General features: G+C 45.6%; 1 protein-coding gene across 1 annotated transcript in view; it reads left to right on the plus strand.

Moving 5' to 3' along the window:
- Positions 1 to 4,953, plus strand: part of LOC146817191 (ribonuclease H1-like) — a 511,274-nt gene extending 506,321 nt beyond the window's left edge. Inside the window, exon 8 of the mRNA XM_085610769.1 lies at positions 4,427 to 4,953. Within this exon, the coding sequence (XP_085466895.1) occupies positions 4,427 to 4,519 (93 nt within the window). The 3' untranslated portion in view covers positions 4,520 to 4,953. The remainder of the gene's footprint in view (positions 1 to 4,426) is intronic.
- Positions 4,954 to 18,821: the final 13,868 nt, after the last annotated feature.

The raw sequence follows: 18,821 nt of genomic DNA on the forward strand, positions 1-18,821 counted from the left end.
AACGGAGTACTAGACAAGGCTACCTCCTCATTGGAAACATTGGATTGTTGAATCAAGAAGGATTTTTTGATTTGGAAGCTAAGATGGTGTGATACGTCTGTACACTGATAACATCACCATGACCTGACAGATCCTGAATCCATGATAGGTAGGCTAATCCTTATTTTCCTGATCCAAGAGTGCACTTCAGATCTATTCTGAATCTTGGAATGGTGTTGGGTTTTAGGAACATAACTAGGAACTAAGAACCTGATGTGGGCTGTAAGATAAATGGAAAGTCAATCAGTGGTTTAAGGCATATTTGCTCTGAGAAAAAGTGGAGATCTGTCAGGAAACATAGATTCATTAGAAGAAATACCAAGTTGATCCTAGCTGCAAAATGCACTAAAATGGCTGAATGGGGCGGAAGAGGGGAGAGCAAACCTTGATGAAATGCCTCATGGCTAAATGTCCACTCATGCTCAGATGGCGTATGAAATAGCAGGAAGCTCAAAAACTAACGGGGATTCCTGAATGCTTATGGTCAGCTCCTTTTAAAAAACGGCAAATATTTTAGTGGGCAAGGAACTCTGGAAATAGCTTATCAAAGCAAATGGGAAAAGTCTCAAGGCCAGGGCACAGAACATATGCAGTTCAGTTGGGATATGAAGAAACTTGGAACTCCAAAAGGCAGTATGTAGGTGGGCATACCTTAAGACTAGGAGTTCACTCAAGATAAAGAAGCAGCACATTGGCTATACATTCAGTTTCACAGAGCCAGTCTCATTGGCACAGGTCAAAAAGTCAACATACAATTCTCGAGTTGGCTCAGGAATGACTAGATGGAAAGTCTTCCGGTAGATTGGGCATGACATATGATCTGAGAGACTGGCATGAGGCTACCTCTATTATGCCTACAACAAATTAACAAGAAGGAAGCAGCAAAAACAATAAGGTGATGGTTGTAATTTTTTTAATAATCTCAGCCACTGGCAATCTCTTGGGCTGCATCCCAATCCACGATTTGTTTTGTTGTCCAACATACCACCTCAATTTGGACCCAGCCATATACAAATCAGTCTTGACTCTTTTCCTCATGGGAACAGTCCAGCCCGAAGTGCCAGGCCAGAGGGAAGCAGCTGCACAACATGAAAAGCATTGAAAAGAGTCTGAATTATCAATCAATCAGGGTTTGTAAAGTGTGGCTATTCACCCGTGAGGGTCTCAAGGCGTTGGGGGAAGGGTGGCTGCTGGACCATCTGAATGCTAGGGTCCAGATGAAGAGCCAGGTCTTGCGATCCTTCCTGAATTGGGTCAGCAATGGGGATTGTCTGTGGTGGAGAGGCAGTGTTTTCCAGGTCTTGGCGGCGAGGTAGAAGGATCTTCCTCCAGTTCTAGTCTTGTGGATCCGAGGGACGATGGCCAGGGCCAGCTAGGTAGAGCAGAGGTGTCTTATGGGTACATGGAATGAGAGGCTGTGATTCAGGTATTTTGGTCCTGCATTCTAGAGGGCTTTTTAGGTGTATGTGAGGAGCTTGAAAGTGATTCTTTTATTGTCTGGGAGCAAGTGTAGCTCTCTGAGTTGTTCAGGGATATGGCTGCGGTGGGTGATGTTGAGGACCAGTCTGGCTGCGGCATTTTTAACGTTCTGTAGTTTCCTGAGGAGTTTCAGGGTGACGCCGGCATAGAATGCATTGCCGTAGTCTAGTCTGCTGCTGATGAGTGCGTGGGTGACCATTTTTCTGGATTTGGTGGGGATCCATCTGAGCGTCTTTCGAAGCAGGCGAATCATGTGGAAGCAAGACGAGGAGACAGTGTTGATCTGAGGTTTCATTGGAGAGAGGAGTCCAGTATGATGCAGAGGTATTGTGCTTGGTCCGTTGGTATGAGTGGGGTTCCCAATGTGGAGGGCCACCAGGAGTCGTCCCATGCTGAGGGGGTAGGTCCCTGGGTGAGGACTTCGGTCCTGAGTTGAGTTTATGGCAACTGTGTTTCATCCAGGTGGCTACGGTCATCATCCAGCTACGCACGTTGTTTCTGGTGGTTGTGGCGTCATTGGTGAGGGAAATTATAGGACAGATAAGTATTGAGTGAAAACCCTCAGGGCTAGATGGAAACTTTATTTTGGCTTTGGCGAAAGGCTTTCATTTTTTAAAAGGAATAGGGTGAAAAGATAAATTTACTTCTTTGGTAACAAAGTTGCAGCAATAGAGTAACAAATGTTTTTTGAGTCTAATAGTGAATTTAGGTTGAAACTTTATTTGATTAAGATATTTGAGCCTATTCTGTGCTCGAGAGATTTCAGCATCTGTGTGGTGCCTGTGTGATATGGGCGAGTGGGACCAATGCTTTAATCTCTAGCCATTCCTTTTAGAGGCTTGTGGAGTTATGTTCCTGCCATCGGATATGTATGCCTTCGGCTTCCATTGTTAGTAGCTGTTTGTCCAACAAATAGAGCTTTAAAGTTGCATAGTTGGGCGCAATCCAAGGCATTAAATTGGATCAAAACAGTCAGAGAAAGGGCATGATTGTCAATATATAATTAAAAGCAAAATGCTGAGTCCAGCTCACCACTATGTGACATCAACCATGGAAGCCAAATAGGCAGCGGGGCAGGCAGCAGGATAAGGCCACTTTTCGTTTTTTTCTCTCCGAAAAACCGTGTTAGCCTTCCTGAGCTAGAGTGGTGGAAGGAGATGTCACTGACTCCTGCATAGGGCAGTGCCTGGCCTCTCGCAGTGCTTTCTCCGCCCCCCTGTAGCGTGTTTGGAGCCAAGGTAGGGCGCAAGGCAGGATCTTGTGAACAACAAAGACTTTACTTTGAAGTATGCCTATTCCAAAGGCCAAAAGGGGTGTAAGTAAGTATTGGACCTATAGGCCATGAAAGAACTGGTCTTTGCTTTCTTGTATCCTACTTTTCCAAGGTTCTCCAAGGACTCTTGTGCGCTTGCCACCTGTTGGAAGTTTCACAGACATCAAAGCCTTCATCTGCTGCGTCTCTGAAATCCACTGCTGGGAGTTCTGACCTGCCAAGTGGTGCCAATTCCAGTTCTGGGCCCTTGGAAGAGGTTCTGCTGCTTCAAAACTTGAAAATCCACGCATCGCCCTTCCAGCGCCGTTTTCGCGCCTCAAGCTTCCTATGCGGTTGAAAGCAAACTCATCACCGCAGCATGGCTGAAAAATCAACGCAGCGCCCGTTAGCTGCCTGGAGAACAGCTACAGCCTGAGTCCAGAGCACCGACGTCCGAGACCCCCGCTCTGACTTCAATGCAGGCCCTGCTGTGCAGCTGAAGGAATTGATGCATCACCTGTCTGCTGGAGTGAAAATCGATGCAGCGCCTGTTTCGCCACTGCATTGACCTTCAACACTTGGATTTTCTCATGCATCGCACCAAGTTTCCAATACATTTCCCAACTGAAAGAAGTTGCCTCCAGAAATCGACGTATTGTTTCTCCTCGCAGTAAGGAATCAACGCAACACTTCTCCTGTGTGCAGCAGAACTGACGCATCACTGTGTTTTCAGACGCTTTCCTCCTTAGCGGCTGTTTTTTTACTTGGATTTTGACGCATCAAAGCTACTTTGTGCTAAAATCAATGCATTCATAGAGTTCTATGGACAGAATTGCTTAAACCTTTTAAAAGTGATATTCTGGGTTATGTATGTTGAATTTTTGTCGTTTTGGTCTTGATTGGTTTAGATGAATAATGTTTATTTTTCTAAACTGATGTGTTCTCCATTTTTAGTGTTTTCACACACATTGCCTCTGATATAGGCCCAACTGCTGCGGGGGGGGGGGGGGGGGGGGGAGGGTGTGAGCAGGGTTTTTTTTTTAGTTGTGTAGCTCCCTTACCCTGACTAGAAAGAAGGGTCCCTACTTGGTTTGGGTGCAAACCACGGCCAACTTGAGCCCCCTATTGCTAACCCGCCTCTCTCAGGTCATGGCAGCCTCCACACTTGGGTGCTGGAATACAGCTGGATGACATGACCGATAGGCTGCTGGCCAGATGTCTTGTTTGCAAAGTATTGTCTTTGCATGTTCAAAGTCTGCGAAGCGTGGAAGTGTTCACACGGGAAAAAAGTACAATTATTTGATTCTGTTTGTGTACTAAGTAAATATGGATTTCTATGAAGTTTATTGATTGGATAACCAAATAAATTGCATATAATTGTATTTGTTACTGTTCAAGACCGTGGAATGTGCCAGATATTTTGGGTTGGTAGAGGTTGAGCTAACCAACAAGGATAAAACCGTTAAGTGTAGAAACAAATGGGAATATAATTATAATAATCTCGATACCGGTTAATTGCCAAGCTGAGAAAATTATACCATAACAAACGATGTCATGGTTCTGCAAACATTACTTAATATCACTCATTTTATTTCTTGTTTTAAACTTAATTGGTGGAGAAAGCCCTCTTTAAAGAACACTATTTTCCTTTAATAGATGCACATTCCAGGACACGCAGGATATGCAGGAAATGAAGAGGCTGACCGACTTGCAAGAGAAGGAGCCAGCAAAAAAATAGAGGACCAGTAACTTTCTATATTAGAAAAGTAACTTAATGTAAAGCCAGACACACCCTTTTTGCAAGATGGCTTCCATAATATTGTAAATCAGAATGTAAAATAAGCAGAGTAAAGATGATTCTTGCTTGGTTTTTATTTACCTTTGTGATGCAATTGTCGTATTTATGTCTTATTTTGTAACACATTAGATAACAACTATCTTCCTTTTGCTTTTTTAATTTGTCAGTTAATATTTTTCCATTCAATAAACGTTACAACTCTTCGAATTATAAACATTTTTAAAATACACAATATGTTAATGAAATGCTGTGCATGTAGGTTTTTTGTGTTCTGTATATCAATGATTTCCCAGAAAAGCGTTTTGGATTTTTAAGCAGCTATTGACAATATCTGAATAATTTTGTAAAGTATTTTGTTGCAAATATAAAGGTAAATATACTTAAATGTGTTGTAGTTTGTATTTTGTGATTTTGACTTTATGGTCTTTGGTTCCCGGATATCTTCTTTTAAAAACTCTCCTTGGTATTGGGGTATAATTGGCCAAAAACCTCCCTAGCAGCTCTATACGTACCACGTGTAGCAGCTCAATATTTGTGCATCAGTGAAGAAGCCACAGAATGCTGCAAATGTTACGTGGTCTAGTTCAGAATGTAACATCCAGCAACAAAAGCCTTTTGTCAGCGATTTTTGTTTGTATCCATTATTTATTGGTAGTGGTCGCTAAGCAATGTATGTGATTGACTTCAAATGCGTGCTTTCCCTTGAATACAGCCGTTATTTCAAAACTACCACATTTCAATATACTCAACATCCATACCTCACACTTTTATTAAATCCTATAGTAATATCCCATTTAACACCTGCTATACTGCAAACAACTAATTGTGACATTCGCCTGGATGTAACTTCCTGCCCTTCAACAAGTATTTTCTGAAAATACCGACCAATCATTTTTACAGCACAGATTCCTTAATAGCTACCTATATTAAGACTACTCCAATGTAATTGTAAGTTATCCCCTGTACCTGTTCTTGAGATGGGGCCTATTAAATGTACCAGACGTGAGCAAAACTCACCTATCTTCGCATCTTACCTCAGTGTATCTCTTTCTGGGGTAGATTATCTCTCAGCTGCACCTCTCTTTCTTTTAGATGGGTCGGCAAGTGCTTTCTGACATTTTTGGGTCTAGGATTTGCTCCTCCTGTACCTATAAATAGATTAATACTCGCTACTATCCTCTTTGTGTTGAACTTGGCCGGGCCCTGGTATTTTTCCGGGTACAATAGATTCTGTTGTGGCATCCTTCCACTCCTGAGGAAACTTGCCAGTTACCAGTAGTAATCTATGCTTAACCTCAAGATGACATTAAAACACCAGCCTTCTCTTACATTACTACCAGTCTGGCTCTTCAGACCATGCTGCAGCACGGAGATACCTAACTTACAAACCATAATTGTCTTCCTGAACACAGATAGAGATGGCCCTACCTCTTCCATCATTTTTGTTAGTCAAATACAACTAATTACAGCACATTACAGAGCAAGAGGGCGGGAGCAAGCGTGTGTGGTTGTCCATACACATATTCTGTATACCCCTCCCACTTAGTTCTCTTCCTGGATGTTTGCAAGTTGTTTTTCTTCGAAGATGTTTGAGCCACAAGACCTGATTTAGTGACTCCTCCCTTGTCCTAGTGTTCAGCCTCCAACGGTTCCTCTTTAGATTGTTTTTTTCTGCTTTGGGATCAGACGCTTAGGACGTGGCTCTAAAGTTAAAGCATGGAAAACACACTGAAAACCTCAACCAGGTTTCAGTTTGGGCCCCGCAGCTCTGCAGAAGAACAGCAATCGCTTGCACCGATCAAATCTAATCATTTTAATACCGTTGAGACCCTGTGGTGCCATAGCCTCGAGAATGCACCAATGACTGAGAGGCGAGAACTCATTTTTTGCTTCTATCCTCGATGCATTGCTAAATACACCTGGTCCAACCACCACAGTGTCTGCAACCCGTGCCTTTCCCCTGAAAATAAAGATGACCTGCAAGGCCTGTCTCTCGTTCCGCTGCAGAAAAAGCCCTGAAGCAAGGAAGAGATAGATGCTGGGTACATTATTAAATGCAGCGCGAAATCCTCACTAATACTCTTGTTATTTTAGGCATCAAGAATGTACAATATATTGGGAGTATCCAAGTTGCTCCAGAGGAGGATGAGGAGGAAGAATAGGAGGTCAGTCAATCAACATCAAGACTCATTCAGCAAGAAGAGGTACAGTTCTTCTCTGAACCTTTAGGCACCGAAGAGGTTTCTGACATTCAACCGCCAGAGCCCCCCCAATGCAGAAAACAAATTGAACGCACCATGCCTCGATGGTGCCAGAAGGTCAGTCTCGAGCCTTCAAAAAACCGGCGGCGGAGGCAGAGCACCATTCCCACTGTAGTCTGGTGTCAAGCCCAGAGCCAGATCCGAAATAGCCGAAGGCCTTGAAATACGCTTCTAAATGGAACCAACTTTCATCATGGTCCTAAAAGACCATCAGGTGCAGATAAGCCACGTTCGACATCAAACCCCCACTGGTGCTAAAGATTCATCCACAAAGATTCAGCCACACCCAGGGTTGAAAGTTGCAACGTCCCACCCGCCATTGCACAAGGTTACTTTGCCCCCGAGGTCGCCCTCTAAGAGTAAACACATTTCAACACCGAAACCGAGGTCGAAGGCTCCACTGACACAGACATCCCAAATTTCGGAGGTATCATTACTTGAGAAACTAGCGTATTTTCCACCGCAAACTGCAAAAAAACACTTTTTTTCATCCTGGTACTGGGAGAATTGTTGCCAAACCTCCATCACCAGTCCTCCTTAGAATTACAAAGAAGAGAGATTTACATACAGAGGAAGAGCCCAACTCACTTCCTCATCTGCTCCACAGAGGGTTAGGCACATAGCCACTAGCATCCTATGCTTCCTACTACTACTGAGTACACCTCAACCTCTACGTTCCTCCCTTACCCCTGCAGTCTCAACCACGGGATCATCAAGAAGCGTACTCTGACCGAGGAAGCCCTTATTGAGTGGAAGAACCTCTTAGCCACGGGGGTAGAGGGGGAAAACTGTTGGGAGGATTATATTGTAGAACCACAAAATGACCCAGGCATTGAGTCATATCATATAAAGCAGTCACCGCCGGATGGTACCACATCTTAACATGTGATTATACAGAGGGCAGCTGTGCAACATCCAGTACACACTGATCAGGATGAGCAGGATTTCTTATTCGAAACACTATCAAAAACAGAGAGTTCAGTTAGATACTTGCCTATGCTCTAAAAGGTATGCTAAAAACTATCACATATAAGATCCTGTTCATGTGAGGGTAGTAAAGCCTTGCGTATCGAAAGAGCACAAACCTGCCCCTCAACATCTGCCCTACATTAGAAGTAATTGTACCAGATTTACATGTTTTCCACACAAATCGTAACAGAGCTTCCACACAAACTACTGAAGACGCCCTCCTCCAGTGAAGGAATCCCAAAGGGTAAATAAATGCAGATGGGAAAAGATTGACTTTCTGGCCAGCCATTCATTGACACGTCACCAGCTCAGTGGGGCTGCTAGGTGCCACTGGGTGGCTATGGGCTGCTTAAGCACCTTCCAGAAGAATATAAAAATAAAGGGGAAGATTTGGTTGCTGAAGGAAACAATCGGCAGCACTAATATTCTGTGTGCTTTAGATGCAGCTGGCACAGCAGCCAGGATTATTAACATTAGTATATTACTCCAAGCTCAGAGCCGCGCCCCACTAATGGAGGAGTTGCAGTTGGACGTGACGTTTCGGACGTGCTGTCAGCTGAGGCAAGGTGCGGCTGGGGCGGTAGGCGGAGTCGGGCGTTTGGCTGCACGGCTGGGCTGAGCAAGGCTGCGGCTACAGTGCCGCGTTGAGCCGTCGAGCCGCGAGCGAGTGAGTGAGCGAGAGAGCCGGTCTCCTTCCCCTATTAGGGCGTCGGAGGTGCGGGTTGTTGGGACCTTGGAGGTCCTCTGGTGGTAGCAGCAGTGGCACGCCGAGGAGTTTCCGGTAAGACGGCGGAACCGGGAGTGTGGCTGAGGGTCGTCGCTACCGAAGGTGGGGGAGCTTTGGGAGCTTCCGGTAGGCTGGTTGGCAGGCGTGCTGAAAACCCTAAGCCATAAGCCTTGCCCCCCCCCCCCCCGGGAGTCGCACGGCGGCGTGCTGCTTGATACTGCTTGCTTAGATCCTGCCTAGACCTCCCTGAACCCACAGTCCCCACTTCCATAAGCCTGCTTCGCTCTGCTCCTCTGCTCTCATAGCTTTCCTTGCCTATTTTCTTTTCTTTTTACCTGCGGCCCGCCCATTCTCCCCTGCTGTATCCACCCAATTGCCTGGTTGCGGGCGTGCGGGGGCACGGGCAGCTCTGTCCAGCTCTGGGGCTGCTCCCCCCGCTCTCTCCCCTCCGCCTAGCGTCCGACGCTCTCGCTGCTTATTGCGATCATTGACTGGTGAGCCCTATTGTCACCCACATTATCAGTGCGACCCCTCTTGAGGGGAAAACACAGAGGTGAGGTTTGGCCTAGTCTCCCGGTCTCTATCTGAGCGGTGCGGCGAGCGAGCAGTCGCGGGCTGGTGGATAAGGGTGGGGTTACATAAATGAGCGGGGGGTGCTACGAGTAAGGTTACAATAAAAGCTGGCGTAATCCCATTGAATGTGTCAAAAATAAATAAAAAACCTCATCTATCATTAGGCTGGGAAGCCTCTGTAATACAAATCAATCCTGCAAGACAGTACAGAACATAAACACAGGACAATATCCATAATTTTCACTTGCCGGAGACAGCATTTGTGGAATCATTAGACCACCAGACCTCCAGTTTTTCAACAGTTTGGAAGAGCAACTCTGGTGGATCTCCGGTGGACCCCTGGCAAAGGTATCTGTTCTAGCTGACCTTTAATAATTATCCCAATCTATATAAGCCATGAGATCCGGGAAAGTCAGGAAAACTGCAGTGGCTCCTAAAAGGAGGAAACCGAAACAGATGTCATCTGACGAGGAGCTTGACCAAGGTAGGCACGGCTCCCCAAGGGCTTGCAATGATACAGCGAATGTGGTAAAACCGAGGCCAAAACCGAGGCCAAATAGCAACGATAATAACAGTCCTGGTCATTATGGCAAGAGTAAGGACTTATCAAACTCTTCGAAAACCTTGAACTTGCTGGATTATTTAAAAAAAAAAAAAACCCACCTATGGCGAATATTCCTTTATACTCGCAATCGCAATCACTGGAGGTAACCAATTTCGGAGTATTGGACCAAATGGCCGAAATAATTATGCTCTCTCCACAACCCCCACTTTACAACAGCCATCAAAGAACATGCCCAGTAAAAAAATTTGGCTCAACTCCCGGAAGTCTTTATCTTTGGATCCGTACAAAATGATGCAACCCCAGCTCAGTCAGAGGGGGTAACTTTAAAACAAAACCTTCAATACGATCATCCTTTACAATCGCAATCAGGCCAAACTCCCCCACCATCGGCTATGTGCAAACAAGAAGCAGGCTTGCTGCACACTCTTCCGCTGAGCCCTCCACAAAATTCAGGCCTTTTTATAGACCAAGCTCCGAATATAGAATCATTAGCACCATTGTCATGCCAAGATCTTATCGTATTAAAGGAACCCACAACGGCTCTTTATAGTCACGTAATTGTCCCTCAAATCCATGTGCAAAATACCCACCCTTGTAATAAAAATTCACGATCAGGTGAATCGTCTCAAACTATAAGTACACCAAAGGAACATCTGGATGCGTCAAGTCCTCAGCACATTGTACTCACTCCGACAACAGCAACAACGATACCATCACCACAATCGTCTTAAAAAACAGTTCAAGATGACCAGTTTTTAGCGGACTTGTCATTTTTCTTCCAAAAAACTAAAAATTCTCCTAAACATACGCCAAATACAAAGTACAATCTAGAGGACTCCACAGCAATTGGTGTCTGGCCTCAACTTCTTCAAACTTTCCAACAAACAGTTAATGCTTTAAATTACCACTCTGATAAACTGGACGTGCAGATAGACCTTTTGAACACCTTAGCACTGTTCACAGCAGGTATCGACAACAAATTGGACAAATTGAACAACTTAATAATAGGAGCGCAATCCTCCGCAAAGCTTGTTCAGGCGGTTTGTTGCTGTTCCCCAATTATAGACTCTCTTTCGTCGCTTCCAGCCTTTCTATCAAAAGTTATAGATGAAGTCAAGCTGCTGAAGGGAAGCAATTCATTAACAACTCTTTGCCCACAATCGCAAATACTGCCAAATACGTCTCAAAAACAAGTTAATCCTTGGATTACAACAAAACAAGGCACCCAGCTGAGGGAGGGAATAGTTCCCCTCCCAAAACAGCTAAATGAGCAGTCATCTTTTGACCGACCCCAAACCGTAATAACGGGCTCCGATCCGACTGAAGCAATGATCAAAAATGCACGATCTCCAAGCGGGCGTACAATCTGCGCAGACCATATTGAGCATGAGTTAGTGGTTAGCTCAGCAGCCCAGATAGCCTCGATCTCGGAAGTGCAGCCAGTTCCTTTACCACCTTGCAGCAAGAGAGAGCGCAAACGCCAGCGCAAACATAGAAATAAAACAAGGACTAAAACAACAGCTGCCTCGACAATTTTTTTTCCTCTTTTTGCAATAGCTTCTAATAAAAAAGTTTTTAGTGAAACTGATGCATCATCACCTTTAGTAAACCTAAGTGCAATTGAACAGAAAGGGGATCTATCTGAAACCGTCACCCAACGGACTCTGGGTAGCAACCAAGACTCAACCAAGCCAGCTACGGGAACAGAGATTGTCGATTTTAGCTCTGTTAAAGAAAAGCTAAGGGTGAAAATTAACGAATCAAGCCTGTCAGAGCCCACATCCGTGGGAATAGCAATAGAAGATCATAGTACAGCTAAAGATAAGCTAAGGGTGAAAAGCAATGATCTAAGCTTGCCAGAGTCTACAGCAATCACAATTAATTCCAATCCAGTGCCTGCTTCAATTCCACCACGGTCAGACAAGCTAATGACTAAATTAAATTTAACAAAAACAATTTATAATCATAAAACACCCCCGCCTATTAATAGTCAGTCTTTGAGGAAGGCCTCCAAACACCAGCCTCAACAGGAGCAGGTTCTCGACGCAGGCCCGTCAACCAATAAAATCAACAAGTTAATTCAAAGCCCACGTAGCAAAAAGGACAAAAGCGATTCAAAACTTTTTCATATTATACTAGCTCCCGACTATAAATCAAAAGGACGGCAAGATACCCTTAATAGATCCAATATAATCAAACTAGTGGATGGCACCCCGGCGTTTACAGGCTTGGTAACGGATGACATAGAATCTATTGTATTCCTTCCACCAAGAGGCACACAACCATCAGAGGTAACACTGGTAGCATTCAAGTTGGCCTATTGGGCAGGGGTATTTTTGGATCACAAGGCCACTCTGCGGGACTGGGGCATTCGAGTTTACCCATATTCCATCCCAGGGTACCCCCCAGCACTATTAAACCAGCAAACGCCACCTAAAAGAGCTGGAACCCTTCGATCTGTGTCCCACTTTAGACCATACTCGATTCTAAAAAATGCGTCAGGTCCTGAATGTGGCCTCTAATGACGATTTACACCAAGGTTGGAGTTGGCTCCCAGCTATTTTATCAACAAAAAGATCAGAATGACCACAAGGTTCAGAGTCTATTGGTCAAACATTTGAATCTCTGGAAAATATAAGCCCTCAAACACCCTCATCGGCAATGGTGCATAACCCGCAAGCAGATTACACCTTCTTAATTTGCTCCTGGAACATCAGCGGTCTTCAAAAGAAAATTATGAACTCAGACACCCACTCCTTCATTTGTAAGCACGCTGTAATAGCCCTTCAGGAAACTTGGGCCTCACAAGGCTGCCCTGTTATTGGCTATATTGATCTATGGAAACCAGCACTGAGGGATAGCCGGTATGGTCACTCAAAAGGTGGCATGTCAATATATATATATCAATTAACCTAAAAGGCCCAATAACAGAACTAAAACTGGATGAAGACTGGCTGCTTGGGGTCAAAATCAACTCATGGCGGGAACAACGTTCACTCATCTTCCTAAACGTGTATATTAACCCAAATACTCGTACAAAAAAAGCACACCTGGTACGACTAATGGAAATTATGAGTGACTTAGCCGTGGAGTACCCTGATTCAGACTGCATTGTTACTGGGGATTTTAATACCAACTTATTCCAGGGGCAACTAACAGAAACTGAGGGGCCCTTTTTATTCCCCTTGAACGAGGCAGAGTCACAAACCAAACAGGCAAATCAAGCCTACTGCAGCCTGGGACACCTCTGTGTGACTCGTTTCTATAGCGCAGGTTACCTGGTTATCAATGGAAGGTCGGAGGGCGATATCCCCCCCAATTGGACTTGGACAAATGGAAAGAAACGATCCTATTTGGATTATTCCATCTGTAACTCAGCTTTGCTTCAATGTCTGGTCAGTTTTTGCATTCACCCACGCACTGAAAGTGATCATCGGCCTCAGGTCATAGCTTTCAAAACAAAACCAGTGAAGCATAAATCTGCACCCTTAACCAGCAGGGGAATATACTCTGAAAACCTAAAGCGCCTCAGATGGAGCGAAGACATCAGCCCGAAGATCTTATACGTAAGCATGGAGCTCATAAGAGGTGGAATTGATCAGGATGCCTCCCCGATAGCGACATGGACGATGCTCTGCTCACATTTGATTAACCTTTTCTCAAAAAAACAGCATTCCCCAAGGAGATGCCTCCCACGCCAGTTTGCACTTTCACAACAGTCGAGGCTACTTAAGAAAGCCAGAAACGATGCCTTACGACTACTGGTAAAAGCGCCAGGGAACAGCGAATGTTTAAAACAGTATCAAGTAGCCCAAAAGTTACTCAGGCTAGCGATCACTAAAGACAAACGGATACATGATAACAAAAGCTAGTGTGTGAGAGTAAGAGCCGAAAATCACAAATTCTGGGCCCTAATCAACCAGACCAATTCGAGCCCATTGAGCTTTGGATCTGCCAACATCCAAGAATCAGATTGGGTTACCTTCCTTACCGATCATTTTAGACCTCCAGAATGTTTAGGTGCTATAGGAGGCAGCCCCGCAAGAGTGAAAGCAACAGATTATAATAATAAGCAGAGCAACCATACAGAGCGCTTATACATTGTCAATGAGGATCTGCAGATGTCACAAGAAAGGGTCGCCACTGCTGTGTCAAGAGCCAGATCAGATGGAGCTCCGGGCCCAAACGGCCTGCCACAGAACTTGTTTAAATCTGATGTGGCTCTCTGGTCAGGCCCATCGACAAATCTTGTTAACTTTGCTCTGAGAACTGCAACAATTCCAGACTCATGGCGGGGTGCAATAATCCAACCTATTTATAAATCAGGTTCCCGTGCCTCCCCCAATAATTATAGACTCATTGCACTGCAGGACATTGAGGCGAAGCATTATGCGGGTCTCCTGTTGGAGGAGCTGAGGCTATGGGCAAATGACCATAAACCGATACCAATTAATCAAACAGGTTTTATTGCCAACTCCGGGATGTTGACTAATTTATTAGCACTATCAACTATCGTCGACAAAGCACTCTCCACATCTAGATCAGTGTTCTGTTGTTTTGTCGACTTTAAAGCATCGTTTGACAGGGTTCCGAGGGCTGCCTTATGGGTAAAGCTGAGGAAATGGGGGATCCCCGATAAACTTTTGGAGGCAATCGTACAACTTCACTCCAGATCCTGGGTCAGGGTGAAGCTGGGGTCCGGCACGCATCTCTCCCGGAAAATCTCGACATCAAGAGGCGCGAAGCAGGGATGTGTGCTGGCCCCCATGCTTTTTAATCTGTTTATAGCGGACTTGTCAACTTCACTGGATGATATTAACAGTCACCCCCCAAAGGTAGGAGGTACGGCATTAAGTAATCTTTTATATGCCGACGACCTGGTCCTCTTTAGCCTCACTAGTGTCGGGCTGCAAAGGCTCCTCGATAAACTGTACATCTACACGTCCATGAACCAACTAGAGGTAAATTTAAAGAAAACACAAGTTGTCCCATTTGGTCGGAAACGGCTTACTATAGGAGGATGGTCATATAATAACATAAGCCTTGTTGTAGGACACTCGTACAAGTACCTAGGTGTCCATTTGGACTCCAGGGGTAATCTTATTAAATACCGTAACGAGATTGCAGTTAAAGCTATGACCCTTGCGGTGTCATTAGCAAAGCTCTCGAAAAATATCTCTGGCCCAACTCTCTTACCACTGTTAGAAGTTCTGAGAGCAAAAATCGGCCCTACTCTATCATACGGTATAGAGATATTTAGGGGTAAGCTGAACACTGCCCTAAATCAACACACAACCAAAATTTATAAAAAGGTACTCCATTTGCCAAACTCCGCATCCCCAGCTCAGGTAAGACTAGAGCTGGGGATATTGAATTATGATGTCTCTAACATGGGTACATATTTAAACCTCTGTCATAAATTGAGGCAAGCGGACCCAGGCACATTAGAATCCTTAGTCTGGCTGGAAATCACCCAGAAAAACCCTGGAGGCACGCTTGGCTGTCTTCTCAATGACCATATCCATCAAATGTCGGCCAGTGAGCTATGGGCCCTCAACCCTAGTCGGGCAGCATTTAAATCTGGTATCAAAAAATGTGTGAGAATGAGTTCTCTCATAATGGATAAAGCACTTTTTACCAAACGCAGTCATTCTTGGGCCCTTGTAAATTCATACAGATGTCTAGCCCCTGCAACTCACTTGTCTTGCACATATTCATTGTATCTAAAACGCAGTTTTATGGCAATTAGAATGGGTGACTGGCGTTTCTTGCTAGATTTGCCCCCCTGGCGACGCACGGCGGAAAATATAATCTGCTGAGGGTGTGGCAAGACAGCCGAAACTCTGCTACATGTGGTTTGTCTTTGGCCAGCTTTTAATCTTCAACGCAGGTGCAAACTCAAAGTAGAGTGGAATAGGCTGGGTGTTCGGACATGTAGGCAAGCCATTATAGCGACCCTGAACCCCGAAAATACAGTTTTAAACCTGGGTTTAACAACTTTTATTCAGCAAGCATACCGTACTTTTATGCAAAAAGGGTCTTGCTAATAAAAATTTTAGGGACGATGAATTGAAATGATTATCATGCTCTGTACTCGGATAGGTCAAAACACTAAATTGTATCCCACAGAACACTGCCTTGTTTTTAATACGTTTGTTGTATTTTTATAGTTAGTGTAACAAAAATGTCTGAACAGCTTTTTTATTTTACTTTTTAAATGCTTGCTATTATGTCATTGAATCAGCGGCCCAAGATGTAGAAAATTTCTACTTCTATTATGGTTATTGAGCTGCTGCTCGTCTTTCTTTTTTCTGTATTTTAAAATAGTTGTTTTTTAATGTGAATTTTGTAATTTCTTTTAAAGATATCTGTGTTATATCTAAATAAAGATTATTACTTACTCCAATGTAATGCTTGGCTTAGGGTGTCAGGCTTCTGGCCAGAGGTACAATACCACCTCCTAAATATGCCATTTGATGGGAAGGATTCGTTCGGACTACAGGTTGATCATATTATAGACTTGTGTTTTTTTAAAGTCACGGACATTGCAAAATCGATGGGTGCAGTGCAGTCCCCTTCAGCAAAGACCCCTTTTGGTAGAAGCCATTCACTTATGAAGTCAAAGTCAACGACGCCCTTACCAACAGTATCAACACCTGTTGTGGGGAGGGGGGGGTAATTCCTACTATTTGCTACAATGTAAAAAAAATAAATCAACAGATCGATGGGTCCTCCATTGCTCAGGAAGGCTACTGCCTCAAATTTCACATGCCCTGTCCCAATATCCCACCCTGTCATCAGAAACTGAGTTCACATCATCTACAACTCTTGGAGGAAGAAATACAGGGAATGCTGTTAAAGGGTGCCTTAGAGCTTGTGCCCACACACCAACAAGGACAATAGGTCTAGTCCAGTATTTCCCAAAGCTTTTGGAACCACAACCCACTTTTTAGTACAACAAACCTTTGTGACCCACCTAGTTTTAATGGACATGAGGTTGGCGTTTCTTCTTTTTTTTTTTAATGTAGCTAAAGCAATGTGTGGTATCGTATTATCTGATAGACATATAGCCGCAGATTCCTTACCTTTGAACTTCCAGGCATCAGGCTGGATTCAAAAGATTTCTCTTAGCAGTACCCCTGTACGCCGGTAGGTGGTGTCGGTCGACTCCGAATGATGTAGTCGGCGTCGTGTTTGTTGTTGTGACGTCCGCATCATCAATATAACCACCACTCCAGCACACTGATGTCAGTTATTTTCTTTCTGCGCCAGCCAGTGCCGATCTTTTGAAAAGAGTTACCCCCTGTCAATTTTCGAGACTTTTTGTGTTTTTTTGTTGACTCCTTTTGGTGTGTAGGATGTCATCCAAGAAGACCTCGGGGATGCATGCCATTTGGAGCCTGTCACCGCGCCATGTCGGTCACAGACCCTAACTTAGTGTGTCTTTGGTGCCTGGAGCGCGACTACAACTCGAAGTCGTGGTGTGACTGCCAGGCCATGGCGCCGGAAGCTTTGAGGGAGCGGTCCCTAAAGCTGCTTGCGGCTCGGCGTCCGGCACCACAGAGATCGCCTTGTCTGTCTCGATCCCGGTCCAGGTCTCAGTTGAGAGGAAGGTCTGAGCACCGTTCCGGCGAATCAGTCCTCTTCATCGAAATTGTCAAAGTTGGGTAAAAGGCACCATAAAAAGCACAAGAAGTCGAAACTTGCTTCGACTTCACCCCTCCCGACTCATGACTCAGCAGAGGAACCTCAGCGTTTGAGGTCCCACTCCGCCGTGCAGGCGCCTGGGTCAGCTCCTCGTTTCCCCCCTTTCTGGGTCTGGGAGCAACCCCTGCCCAGCTCAAAGAGTTTTACAACGCCATATGCGCCGTATTTGGGCTGTCTGACCCTACCTGAGCTTCTTCTGGCTCCGCAGGCTCAGATATTGGAGTAGTCCCAGTGGGTTCTGCGCTTGCGGCTTTGGCCCTGGCACCACGGCCTCCGACTGGACCGGTTCCCTGGTCCGGACCGGTGCTGATCGCACCTCCACAGTGACCTTCCCTGGCGCTGCATCCAGCGCAGAGGACCTGGACGTTGGCGGTGCCTCCTCAATCCTCATACCCGACTGGCACCGACGGAGCTATACGGCGCCATGTTGTTCAACCTGCCCTTTTCTGAAGGGTTGGGAATAGATTAAGAGGATTGGTAGGGGGAGCAGGATCCCGTGGAAATCCAGCAGTCACAAGGGATGTACTGGTATAAGGAACTGGGTGATGACAGTGGTCTGGACACCTCCCCAGACTCGAGCATGCTGTTTCCACCAACCCTGGCTACGGAGAAAGAGGCATCATTTGCCATGGTGGTGTGTAGGGGTGCGTAGTTCCTGGACCTGCAGCTCCCTACAGTTGCAGTCAAGACTAACATCTTGACAGAGGTACTGCAGCCTGGGGTCTCCAGCTCGGAACCCTTCCTGCCTTTTAATGAGGCCTTGATGGACATCCTCCTGGATACCTTGTCCAAACCCAGCACAGGGGCTCCTGTGAATAGGGTGATTGCCCACCACCATCGCCCTGCACTGGGTGACCCATTTTTACTTACCACCCACCTCACCCTACCCCACAAAGCTTGGTGGGCCAAGCTTCCACTTCCTGTGGCGCATTCCCTTCCGCACCTCGGGACAGGGAATCCAACAGACTGGAGAATTTTGGGAAGAAATTTTTTTCTTCCGCTAGTCTTGCATTGCGGTCAGTGAACACTGAATGCCTTTTGGGCCATTATTCCCATTCTATGTGGGACACGGTTTTACAAGTGCTGCCCAGGGTCTCGGCGGAGGACCGAACCCAAATCTCCCAAGCAATTTCTGATGGGAGAGACGCAGCGAAGTTCGCCATCAGATGTGGCTCTGACATGACAGAGTCACTGGGCAGAGCAATTTCCTCGACGGAGGCCGTCCGTCGCCACGCCTGGCTAAGAACAACTGGCTTCTCGTGGGATGTCCAAGCTAACCTCATGGACATGCCCTTCGATGGCTCCTGTATCTTCGGAGACAAGGCAGATGTCGCCCTTGAGCGCTGCGAGGACTCGTGGACCATGGTCAAGTCCATGGCCCTCACTACAGCCTCCCGGTTGCCATTAGCTTTTCGCTCCTTTCGTGGCTACGGAAAGGGCCATCAAACGTG

Source organism: Triturus cristatus, chromosome 6 (genome assembly GCF_964204655.1).
Source record: "Triturus cristatus chromosome 6, aTriCri1.1, whole genome shotgun sequence".
Classification (NCBI taxonomy): domain Eukaryota; kingdom Metazoa; phylum Chordata; class Amphibia; order Caudata; family Salamandridae; genus Triturus; species Triturus cristatus.